General features: G+C 33.8%; 1 protein-coding gene across 1 annotated transcript in view; it reads right to left on the bottom strand.

Annotated features, from left to right (window-relative positions):
* Window positions 1-13,265, bottom strand: part of ATP7A (ATPase, Cu++ transporting, alpha polypeptide) — a 133,467-nt gene that overhangs the window by 25,963 nt on the left and 94,239 nt on the right. Inside the window, exons 7-11 of the mRNA XM_004685608.2 lie at window positions 10,400-10,561; window positions 8,300-8,376; window positions 7,892-8,117; window positions 2,860-3,093; window positions 1,491-1,582 (exon numbers count right to left, since the gene is read on the bottom strand). Coding sequence (XP_004685665.1) covers window positions 1,491-1,582; window positions 2,860-3,093; window positions 7,892-8,117; window positions 8,300-8,376; window positions 10,400-10,561 — 791 coding nt within the window. The remainder of the gene's footprint in view (window positions 1-1,490; window positions 1,583-2,859; window positions 3,094-7,891; window positions 8,118-8,299; window positions 8,377-10,399; window positions 10,562-13,265) is intronic.

Genomic DNA, 13,265 nt, shown 5'->3' with positions numbered 1-13,265 from the left:
ACATAAAAAGCATCATGACAATATACTCTCACCTGAACATTTCCATGCAAGCATGTTAGTTCATGTCAAGCTTGTAACCCCATAATTACTACCAATGGAAACTAGAATCAACATTTAACTAGGAACTATATGCTGCTAGTCCTGTTCACTACTGGAGAACAGCTAGATATCTAGTACAAAGTAGGTACTCTAAACTACTGCTGAATAACCAATGAATAAATGGAAGCTTTATAAAATAATGAATAATGAAATGGGTTTTACTTAAGTAAAAATTTATTGTAAAAACTTAAATAATTTTGAATATACAAATGAGAAATACATCTTATCAAATCTTTAGCTCTAACTTTCAACTTGTTATTTAACTTTTCAGGACAAGTTAGATAACATTTTATAGAAGGAAAGAGAAGAAACACAAACTGGGATATTCTAAGGACAGTTGATAGATGCTTCTTTAAGAAGTCAAATGTAAGGAGAGGGAGGAAGGAGAAAAAGGATAGAGCTGTTAAAAGAAATACTTCAGGGCTCTCTCTGGCGGTGCAACGGGTTAGGGAGCCGCACTGCAAGCAAGCCCCAGCCGCTTCAGTGTGAGTTCTATCCCCAGCCCCAGGGGTGATCCATACGGTGCAGCAGACCTCTCCTGTCTCACCCACTGTTCCCCTCAGCAGTGCACTTTGTCAATCTGCCTGTTCTGCTCCCTGCTGTCTCTGGTGAATCCTCTTACCGCCCCTGCTCCTCTGGCCTGTAACCTCAGTTCAGTATGAATAAATAAATCTTTAAAAAAACAAATACGTCAGTATGGGCCTTCCAGGTGGTGTAGGGGCTAAGTCTCAGTGTCACCACACTATTACGACTGTGTCCTAAGTTTGATCTCAGTCAGGGAGCTAACACACCATAGATGTGGCAGGCCTCTCCTATCATACCTGCTATTCCCCTAAGCAGTGTATTTCAGTAGATCCACCTGATCTGCTCCCCACTCTTTCTATGGTGAATCCTCTCACCCTCCTGTGCTTCTGGCCTATATCCCAATTCCTCTATGCATAAATAAATAAATCTTTTTTTTAATTTACATTTAAAAAAGAAATACCTCAGTAAATTCAATGACATATGGACCACTTTGAAGTCTATTTCAATGAAGGAACTTAAAACATTCAGAGAAAACAGGAGAAAGATGAATATGGACTTTTTATTACATGATATTAAATAACTATTGTTCATCTTTGTACGAAATACGGTACTACAGTTATGTAAGAATATGCCTCCTTTTAAGAGACAATAGAGGAATATTTAGCGATAAAATTATATAACCAGGATTTGCTTTAAAATACTACCACTACACAAAATGTATAGGTGAAATAGAAGTGTGACAAAATGTGAATAATTAACCTATCTTGAAATAAAGAAGATTAATTATACTCTTCTCACTACTTCTTGCATACTTAATTTTCCATAAGAAGTTAACAACAAAAAGAGGAAAAATTGAATCTAAATACCTCAAGAGGATATTATCAGAGTCAAGAGTTACAATAGTTGCTTCTGTAGCTTGTAGTGAAATTAGTTTGGCAAGCGCTTCTGATGTTTTGCCCTAAAAATTAAAAAAAAAATGTGTAACAGTACTAAGGAAAAAAAATTTCTGGTTTATCTTAAATATGGACATAATATTTAATATTTTCCTAAAATACAGGTTTAGGAACAACTAGTTCAAATCATAAAATGTTTCACTTTAAAAGTATAGACAAAATATACTGCCTCATCTTGATTTATAAGCAAAACCTGGGAAACCTACAAAACTAAGTCTTTTGTGGTTTATCTAGGAAGAATTCAGAAAATATTGCTGTTATTTTTGGTGAATGAAATCAATTCTGTATAGTTTATTTCAACCTAAATATGAATTTTGTTTAAAAAAAGTATAGACAAAATATAAAGTATTATTAGTATATAATGAAATAATTTCAATAACAAAAAAACTCAATAGGTACATATAGAAAGGTGATAAATAGGCAATTCATTTAGGAAGAAATATAAACATCAAATGTGTGGAAAACACTTATCCCTGATATTAACGGAAAAAATACAAACTAAAGCAATTCTATGATACCACTTAATGCCTACTAAATTAACAATAATTTAAATAAGAGTCAATGTTGCCAAAGTTGTAGTAAAACTATTTTATCAATACACCCTTGCTGGCCAAAAATTGTTACAACCTGAACATGAGCTACAGAAAAACTTAGGCCCTTTAATCATGTCCTTTGAAATGTATCCTAAGATACTAGTTCAACAGAAATGACTACTAGATATGAACATGCTTAACAAGGTCTACCTAAAATTAAAAATTAACAACAATCATCTTGTAATTTACAAGCACAATGATTTGACAGTTTTATTAAGAAATATCAAATAATTATCTAGACTGTAAAAATGGGGGAAATTTTACAGAGTTAAGGGTGCAAAGTGGTATAAGTACTGTATTTGCCACTCTATACATGATAAAGTTATATATAACAGGAGTAGAAAGTGGTTTCCATTATCTCGTGGAACTATATGTGAATTTTTTTCCCCACCATTATTAGAAACCTTGTGGTCACATCAACTTTTTAATAAATATGTACTGTAAGTAAGTACTTCTCAAATGTTTCTCTCGAAACAAACATAGACATACAATACTGTGTATAATATTAATCACATAAATTTAAGGAATCTTCTAAAGGAATGATTAACTAAAAACCAAAAGAAAAAACACTTCAGTAGATAGTTAACTACAATGTAAATCACTATATATTTCCGATTCTTGGATTAGAAAATTTTATTGGTCATTTATCTACCCATGGTTTTAGCAAACATTACCATTTCTTACATTACCTTTGCTATATGTTCTAGCCACCGGCCTAGTGCAATAAACACAAACAGCATAGGAGGTGTGTCAAAGAAAGTAACAGGATTCACTTTGGCTCTCTCATACATTGCAACCAGAAGAATAACCAAAGAGTAAGCAAATGCAATGGTAGTTGCCAGCACAATCAATACATCCATATTTGCAGTTTTATGCTTCAAGGCTTTGTAGGCCTGAATGTAGAAGTACCATCCTCCGAAAAACTGAAATACAAGAATAATAATCATTGTTTCTTTAAAAAATGCTGAAATTCACATACATACCTCAACAACTAACACACTGTCCCAATGTTAATTTCCTATCTAATGAATAAACACTATGAAGCTGAAACAACAGTGTTTATGTTTTAGAAGATATGGATGTATGGAGAGATTCAAACTGCTTCACAAGCCCTTTGCAACTGTTCTCTATGACACAATAGATAAGTATAAAGAAAATCAGATGGTTCTTGGATTTTTCTTTTTTATCCTAGCAAAATCATGAACTAGGAAAAGGATTACATTATTTAACAAAGACTTTTTTAAAATAAAACTCAACTTCCCATTTTCAAAATCTAACCTAAACAATTTATTTAAGTTATTATAATTGTTGGCTGTTTTTGTTGGAAAACATACCTGAAAGACTTAATTTTCAGTATATGGAAACATACCATTTTTAAAATCATTACTGCTTATACAAGAAGCAGATAAAGTAATAGACTAATTAAAAGGAAGTATGCCACAATTAAAGTTTATCTCAAAACAGGACTGAATAGATAAATACAGGCTCAAAGTAAAAGATAAGAAAACAGTCCTACAAGCAAATGGCATCCTAAGAAAAGCAGGGAAAGTCATACTTACATCAGTTAAAATAGACTTCCAGCTAAAAAAGGTATAAGAGACAGGGATGGACATTATATAATGACTAAGGGATAAATACATGAGGAAGACATAACTCTCATCTATATATACACAAACACACATATATATGTATTAAAAGATCACAAAATATATAAAGAAACTACTAACAAACCTAAAAAGAGGCATTGACAGCAGCTATTTATTAGAAAAGGAATTCAACACCTAATTATATCAATGGACAGGTCAACCAGACAGAAAATAAAAAAGGAAACAATAATCTTAAATGAGAAATAAAGCCAGATATATATCTAATAGATATTTCTAGGGCATTGTAACTCCAAAAACTTGAGTATGGATTCTCCTCAAGTGCATAAAGACATTTTACAAGACAAACCACATGTTGGGTCACAAAATAAATGTCAAGAAATTCATGAAGAATGAAAGTATAACAAGTATCTTATTATAATTTGGCCAAGCTAGAAAAATGACCACAAAAAAGTAATCAAGATAAACATCTAAATGGGGAGATGGAAAAAATGTACTACTGAGTGACTACTGAATTAATGAAGAGAACTAAGGAGAAATTAAAAAAACACCTTGAGACAAATTAAATGAAGATATGAGCAACCAGATCCTATATGATACTGCAAAAGTAGTACTAAGAGGCTCATGTCAAGTCAAGAAAGATATCAAATAAATAACCTAAACTTACACATTAAAGAATTAGAAAAAGAAGAACAAAGAACCCAAACCCCAATAGAAGTAGGGTCTAAATAATATCATAGCAGAAATAAGTGAATGAGAAATAAAAAAGATAGGCCAAAATATCAATGGAATCAAAAGCTGATTCTTTGAAAAAATAGACAAACCTTTAGTTGAATCACAAATAAAAGACAAAAACACTAATAGAATCAAAAGAGAAGTTACAATATTTCCACAATATGAAAGACCATAAGGGTTTATATCTATATATGAATACAACATGCCAATAAATTGAATAATCGAGAAGAAATAGACAAATACATGTAAGCATAAAAACTTCTGAGATCCAATCAGGAAGAAATAGAAAACCTGAACAGACCAATTACAAGCAAGGTACTTGAAATGGTGATCAAAAATTTTACCAAAAACAAAAGTCCAGACCAGTGAGATGTACCACCAATCCTTCAAAGAACTACTACTTATCTTTCTCAAACTTTTCAAAAAAAAAAAAGGCAGTAGGAATGCTTCCAAACATATTTTACGAGGTCAACGTTACTTTTATATCAAAGGATAAAAAAAAATCTACAGAACAATATCCATGATAAACACAGATAGACAAATATCAACAAAATCTTTTGTAAACCTAATTCAACAATATATTAAAAGGATAATGCCTCATGACCAACTGGGATTTATTCTACAAAATCAAAAATGGTTGAACATCTGAAAATCAGTAAATGAAATCCACATTAACACAAAAAAAAACATAAAAAGCATATGATCATAGGATGCAGAAATTATTTAATAAGATTCAAAATCCATTAAAATAAAACTCTTTAAAAAAGGAACATATCGCTACATAATAAAGACCATATATGACAAATCTCCAGCAATCATCATATTCAATAGTGAAAACGTAGCTTTCCCTCGAAGATTGGGTATAAGATAAGGATGTTCACATTGACCACTACTATTCAAAATAATATTGAAATTTTAGTTAGAGCAATTGGGAAAGAGAAGGATATAAAAGAAATTCAAATTGGGAATGAAGAAGTAAAACTACCACTAGTTGCATGTGACATAAAATACACAGACTTACAGACTCCACTAAAAGGTTTAGAAACATTGAGTTGGTAGAGTGGCAGGCTACAAAATCAATATACAAAACTCACTTGCACTCCTATGTACAAATAATGAACTAAAAGGTAAAGAAATCAAGAAAACAGTGCCACTTACTACTACATCAAGAAGAATTAAATACCTAAGAATAAAGATTATAAGGAAAGTGAAGGACCTACACAACAAAAATATAAGACATTGTTATAAGAAATAGAAGAAACAAAGAAAGATTACATATTCCTAGAATGGAAAAATTAGCATTAAAATGGCAATCTTACATGACACAACATACTGATACAGTGCAATTTCCATCAAAGTTTCAAAGGGGCATTTTTCAAAGAAACAAAACAAACATTACTGAAATTATATGGAACCACAAAAGACCCTGAATAGCCTAAGCAATTCTTACAAAAAAGAAAATATCATACTCCAAAACATCAAGATATACATCAAAGTTATCGTAATAAAATAGTATGGTATTGGCATAAATAAACACATAGATGAATGGAAAATAACTGAGAATCCAGAAATGGCCCACAATTATATGAACTACTAATCTATGACAAAGGAGCCAAGCATATACAGTGGGAAAAAGGCAAGTCTATTCAACAAACAGTGTCAAGAAAACACCACACAAAAGAATGAAACCAAGTAATATCTCCCACTACATAAAAATTAACTCAACATGGGTTAAAGACTTGGATGTGGGCCCACCCTGGTGGCACAGCGGTTAAAGCGCAGCACTGAGAAGCTAAAGATTTGGATGTAAAACCTGAAAGTATAAAATACATAGAAAAAAAAAAAAAACAGGCAAAACACTCCATAGTATTGACTTCCGTGATCACGTCTTTGGAATTCAATTTCAGTGGCTAGAGAAAGAAAATAAAAACAAATGGACTACAGCAAACCAAAAAGCTTCTATACAGGGAAAGGAGTTATTATTAAAACAAAAGATACACAAGGAGCTAATATACAATATCTACAAAGAACTCATACAATTCAACAAAAGGAAAACAAACAATTCAACGAAACAATGGAGAGAAGAGCTACACAGACAATTCTCCAAAGAAGGTATACTAAATAGCCAACAGATACATTAAAAAATGTTCATTATTACTTGTCATCAGGAAAATGCAAATCAAAACCATAATGATCGACCATGTCACACCTGTGAGAAAGACCCATACCAAAAAAGATCAGAACTATCGAATGTTGGAAAGGGTATGGAGAAAAAGGAATTTTTATACGTTAGATAGTACACTGGTTCAGTCCACATGAAAAACAGTTCAGAGGTTTCTCAAAATATTAAAAATAGATCTATCATAGAATCCAGCAAGTCCATTCCTATATATCTATGTGAAGAATATAAAAACACTAATTCAAAAGAACATGTCCACACCCATGTTCATTGCAACACTATTTACAATAGTCAAGCTATGGAAAAAACCTAAGTGCCTAACAACCTATGAGTAGGTTAAGAAGATATGGTATATATACACAATGAAATACTACTCAGCTATTAAAAAAAAAAGATGAATTTTTGCCATTTGTGCAACATGGATGGAACTGGAAGGGATTATGCTAAGTTAACTTAGAAGGAAGAATACAAATATGGAATGATTTCACTCACATGGAATATAAAGAGACATTTACAAAGGAACAGACAAAACCAAACTAAAACAAACCCTAGAAATCTGACTACAGAATTGAGGTTACCATATGGGGAGGTTGAGCTTGAGAAGCAAAATGAGGAGAGTGCCCAATGGACTATGGTGGAGAATAAGGAACCCTTGTATACTTTAGCAGAAATGTAGACTGGGCTAGCTTCTATGGAATACAGTATGGAGGTTTTTCAAAATATTAAAAAAAGATCTACCATTTGATCCAGAAATTCCACTCCTATATATTTCCAGAAAATACAAAAACACTAATGTGAATGATTATATACACTCCTATGTTCAGTGCAGCACTATTTTCAATGGCCAAGCTATGGAAACAACCTAAGTGCCCAAAGACAGATGAATAGATGAGAAAGATGTGATACATATACACAATGAGATTCTGTTTAAAAGAGAGATAAACTCTTGAATATAATAATTCTGAGTATAAAGTTATAGACACAATAGCCAATAAGAGTAACAAAACAACTGAATTCTCGTCTGCTTTGTCATTAAATAATATGTTAAGCGTGAAATGAAATCTATTTAACACTATTTTTGTAAAACATCCAGCTTAAACTGGTCACACTTCTGATACTTGTTTTTCCATTAAAAATAGCCTTGCTTGCCATATTTTGGCTATTTTTCATTGTAACAAATATACTTGCTAACATTTCACTTGCCTGTACAGGTACACAAAATAAAAAAGATAGCAAATTCATAATGGATAATCCTGGCAGGATCTGGTGTTCCAAGAACATAGAAGAATGAATGTTGGTCATTTCTTCTTGACTTATGTTCTGATTATGGTGAAGACTTGCAAGGTGGTGGTCCATAGCCATCATATATATCATCAGTCCCATTACAGGAATACAGAAAATCAGGCTCACAAGGAAAGACCGTCTCCATCTTATATAAAAAAGAAAAATCATTTTAGAGAGTAGCTAATAGTTAAAGATTCTATGCCTTAAATACAATTGTGATACTCCACCCAATATAAGGATTAAGTTGTAAAATTTGATATGCTAACAGGATGTTAAATTTGATACAAGTCATAAATCTGTTTTTCACTGGCACTCCAAAATACTTACTGTCTTATTTCTCGTTTATGGTCTAGATGGCTGGCTGACCGATCCTTCTTGACCAAAGAGGCTTCAAAACCTAAGCCCTGAGAAAATTCATGAGAAAACAATTAGTTTACTTAATATATAAATAATATGTGGAAAAATTCTAAACCATGATATTGCCATTAAGAACGATTCAGTTTAATTACTGAGTACAAGTCACTCTGGAGAATACAAAAATGAAGATGTGCTTCCTGTTTATAATCACCATTTTTCTAACATTTCATCGAAGATTATTTCCTCTACTCCAGTTATTGTCTACTCTTACTGTTCTCAAACTAATGACTTAACTCAAGTGTAGTTGTCCTCAGTAAACATTTTTATTATATCAAAAAATAAACTAAAGCCTCCAGTAAGTAACTCTGCATAAAGACAGAAATCTAACAGTATTTGATGACCTAATAAAGACAAAATTCAGCAAAAAATTATAACTGTTACATTGAGACAAACATCTGCTAGCATTAACCAGTTTTGTTTTAATTTTAGCTTTAACATCTATTGACCTCTCTGTGAAGAGCAGAGAGATAAGAGGCCACAAGAATATTATTTAAAGCTTTATATATGAAGTCTTTACTCTTGGTCTGTTAGAGAAAAAAGAGCATGAACAAAATTATTTTCCTTAATAATAAACTATTAAAATAAAACTAAACCTAAAAGTCCCCTGAGCATAGACAGTAATACATACTTTATTTTCCACTGTTAAGGAAAATGATGCCATCTCACATTTATTGGCAATATAGCACAGGGAAAGGAGCAAACATGAGCACTGGAATCAGAAAGATTAGGCTCACATCCCATCTACGACACTTAAAAGCAATGTGACTTTGGGCAAGAAACTCCTCTTAATTTGAGTTTCTTCACCTTCAAAATAAAAATGGCAATGCTGCTGTGAGAATTAAATTAATAGCAGAAGTTTTGCAGTCTTTGTAATTAGCACATAGTAGGGATTCAATAATGCTAGCTTCACAAAGATGTTAATGACATCTTTCTCTATACTGATAGGATCTTATGTGAACTATTATATACTTTAGATCATTAGAACATCAATGCTACACCATAATGAACTTTCAAAGCACTTTCACATTTACTACCAGTTAAGATTTATTGAAGAACACAGGATGAACTTTTCGTAAAGGAAAGGGACTGGCCTTTAAAAAAATTTAAAAAAAACATTGTTTTTAAACATCCTTGTTTCTCCCTTCAGCTGTTATTACCATCATTTTTCTACCACCAGAATGCTGACAGTCCTCTATCACAGCCCACTAGCTATCCCACCCAGGTCTCTACTCACCCTTTCCCTACTATTTCCCTCCTCAATGTCTCATGTCTACAGTCTACTTTCAAGAATAAGTCTTATTCGTGACTTTATCTTTTAAATTTCTTACTTTAGGGCCTCCCTGGTGGCATGAAGGGTTAAAGCACAGCATTATGAAGCTATCAACAGCCACTGCAGCATGAGTTTGATCCCGGCCAGGGAGGTGACCCACATGGTGTGGCAGACCTCTCCTGTCTCACCCACTGCTCCCCTCAGCAGCATATTTCAGTCAATCTGCTTGTTCTGCTCCCCCACTATGTCTCTGGTGAATCCTGTCACCCCCATACCTCTGGCTTGTACCCCAATTCTTATATGCATAAATAAATCTTTAAAATAAATAAATTTCTTACTTGAACTTAAATATACATCATTTTCTTTGACCTAATACATAATAAAGTATAACAGGAAGTTTCAATTTCTTAGTGATTAGCATGAATCTGACTTATAAAAAATTATACTTTACTTCCATTTCAGAATATTTTAAATGATTTGCACTTCTAACTTAAGTTTGCTCCTGATTTAATAATGTTAAGGTGCCCTAACCTAAGTCATCGTGACAAAGACCAAAAAAAGAGAAAGAAAAGAAAGAAACAAGGGAGACAAATTTACATTGAGTTGAAACAGATCTTATCTAGATTAATCAAAAGGGCCAGATTTTCTTCACTCTTTCTGTTTGATATAAACCTGGAGAGGTTCAAGAGAATGTTAACTTAATAGATAAGAACACAGAAATGCAAAATCTTGCCGCTTACTTCAATTGTATGGATAATATCTCTGGGACCAATAATTTCTGGATCATACTTAATATGTGCTTTGTTGGTTGCCAGGGCCACAGAGCAGTAGAAGATCCCTCTGTGTTTTGTGAGTGTAGACTCTATTTTATGAACACAGGAAGCACAAGTCATTCCTCTTACCTGTTAAAGATAAAGGCTCTGTTATTCAGAAATACACTTTTTCTACCATTAAACATGAGCTTACTTTAAACTGAAACAACTCTTAAAACAAGGTCTTATCAGAACTATTAATAAACTTTAGATATGATTATTAGAACACTTTTTATATCACATGAAACAATAATATGGTACCAGTTGTAATAGGTTAAATTGAAGTGGGTATTATTAAAATCTCTCTCTTCCTGTCACTTCTCAGTAACAGAGGATTTGATACCCATCATTGGTTTCTTATATTCAATGCCTTGCTTCCTTCTAAATTTTTTTCATCCTGCTTAAGTGCATATAGCCTTTTCTAATACTTCACTGAGGGCCTTCACAGTGGCCTACAGGTTAAGTCTCAGTACTATCACCGTGAAATCCAGGGTCTGAGTTCAATACCCACCCATGGCACTAACCACATATGGCACAGCAGAACTCTCATCTTTCATCTGCTGCTCCTCTTAGCAGTGTTTCAGTAAATCTTCCTGCTCTGCTGCCACTCTGCCTCTAATGAATCTTCTCATGCCCTTCACCTGTGGACTACACCCCAGTTCTTCTACACAATAATAAACAGAATCTTTCTCCAAATTTTTAAAAATAATACTTCACTGAAAGTTAATGGATGGCAACAGTTTTCTACCTTTGTATATTTCTACAAAAGTGTCCTATCTTCAATGAAATAATAGTTCAGCTTGGTATTAAATTATAAAATTAAAGGAGGGAAAAGCTTCTGGAATGATTATAGGAGGAGTTCAGAAAACTCTTTCCCCAACAGTAATGATAGAACAGGACAAAGCTTCAAAAAACAAGCATTAAGGACACTGGAAAGTGACCAGAGTACATTAGCAACTTATGACACATTTATTCAAGGGTATATACTGAAGGGATATAAGTTATGCTGGAATAAGGATCTCTGAATGTTTATTCCTCTATAAAAGCAATGAGAAAACTGGAGGGAAGTGGTAACAACCAAGATATTCATAAATTAAATATGCCTTGCAGCAATTCAGGAAGCACATATTAAAGAAAAATAGCTGAATCCTGACAAAATAGCAAGCTATGTGGCATTAAAAGCTACTTTATTCTGGGCCCTCCCTGGTGGTGCAGTAGGTTAAAGCACAGCACTAAGAAGCTAAAGCCAATTCTGCATGAGTTTGACCCCGGCCGCGGAGGTAATCCACATTCTCCTGACCAACCCGCCGCTGCTCCCCTCAGCAGTGTATTTCATCAGTCAGCCTGTTCTGCTCCCCACTCTATCTCTGGTGAATGCTCTCACTGCCCCTGTACCTCTGATCTGTATCCTGGTTCTGTACACATAAAGAAATAAATCTTTTCAAAAAATATACTTTATTCCAATCTACTTCTCTCCAGCTCTGTTATAGTCATGAAGACTAATAGCCCCATAAATACAATGAAAAATAGCATCAAGGACACCACCAGAGAAGACAGGAGAGGGTTGGAGTTCCTTCAAAGACTTGTTCCTAGAGAAATGTATTTGATATGTCTAATGGTTACCTCAGATACCCCACTTGCAAAGACATCTGTGTTTACCTTAACTGGGGCTCAGTGAGTACAAAAAGCCCTTTTTATCTAGAATTTGCCAAAAACAGAGGCAATTATTTAACCTTGTGCTGGCTGGACTAATAGACAGCAGTTGGGTTAAACAATAGGTTAAAAAAATGTCTAAAGGGATAAGCTAGCAAGTGAGATATTTGGGAAAAGCTCTAAACTATTATAAATGTTTAAAAGTCCGTTCACATACATGAGGTTGTGGCATTGTCCAGCGATGTGAACAAACTCAGAAAATACCTAAAGTGATTATAACCTCTCACCATTGACTGACCTCTTGCCTCCATGGAAGCAAGACTAAGACAAAGTCAACAACCACATGATTTACTGTTGTAGGCATTTACACAGTGCTTTTCAGAAAAGACTGGGAGAGCTACTGGTTCCAGGTATTTAAGAAAATCTCTATCCAATCATTAGCTGACCGCTGAGCTAAACAAGCAGAGACTTCCATGACACACAGAATGCACAATGAAGAATATAGCTTTATAGCATTAGGTCAGAAAAGTCAGGAAACAAACAGTAACACTAACACACAACAATAACAATAAAACCTTAGGAGGGACTGAGAATCTTTTTTCTAGAATTGCCACAACATATTTTCAAACAAAAAATTGTGAGATATGCAATAAAGTAATAAAGTATGGTCCATACACAGGAAAAACCAAACAATAGAAACCGACCCTGAGGAAGCCCAGGAAATGAACTTAGTAGACATAGACTTTACAGCAACTTTTTTTTTTTTTATGTTTAAAAGATATTGTTTAGACCTTTCTGTAAAGTGTAAGTTCATGTCCTTTAACATTTTTCTTTTTGGTTCCTGCCTTTTATATATGTACAATAGTTCTTCATATGTTAAGTAAATAAACCTGGGCCCTCCCTGGTGGCGCAGCAGATTAAAGCACAGCATTAAGAAGCTAAAGCCACTTCCGCATGAGTTAGATCCCCACCTGCCCCGGAGGAGACCACATGGCGAGGCAGACCTCTTCTGACCTGCCCGCCGCTCCCCTCAGTGGTATACTTTGTAGATCTGCCTGTTCTGCTCCCCTCTCTGTCGCTGGTGAATCCTCTCACCCTCCGCATCTCTGGCCTGTACCCCAGCTCTATATGTATGAATAAA

The sequence above is a fragment of the Condylura cristata genome, unplaced genomic scaffold, assembly GCF_000260355.1.
Source record: "Condylura cristata isolate star-nosed mole 26May11 unplaced genomic scaffold, ConCri1.0 scaffold00019, whole genome shotgun sequence".
Lineage (NCBI taxonomy): Eukaryota > Metazoa > Chordata > Mammalia > Eulipotyphla > Talpidae > Condylura > Condylura cristata.
The sequence above is the reverse complement of the archived record's forward strand: the minus strand, read 5'-3'. Positions and strand labels throughout refer to the sequence as shown.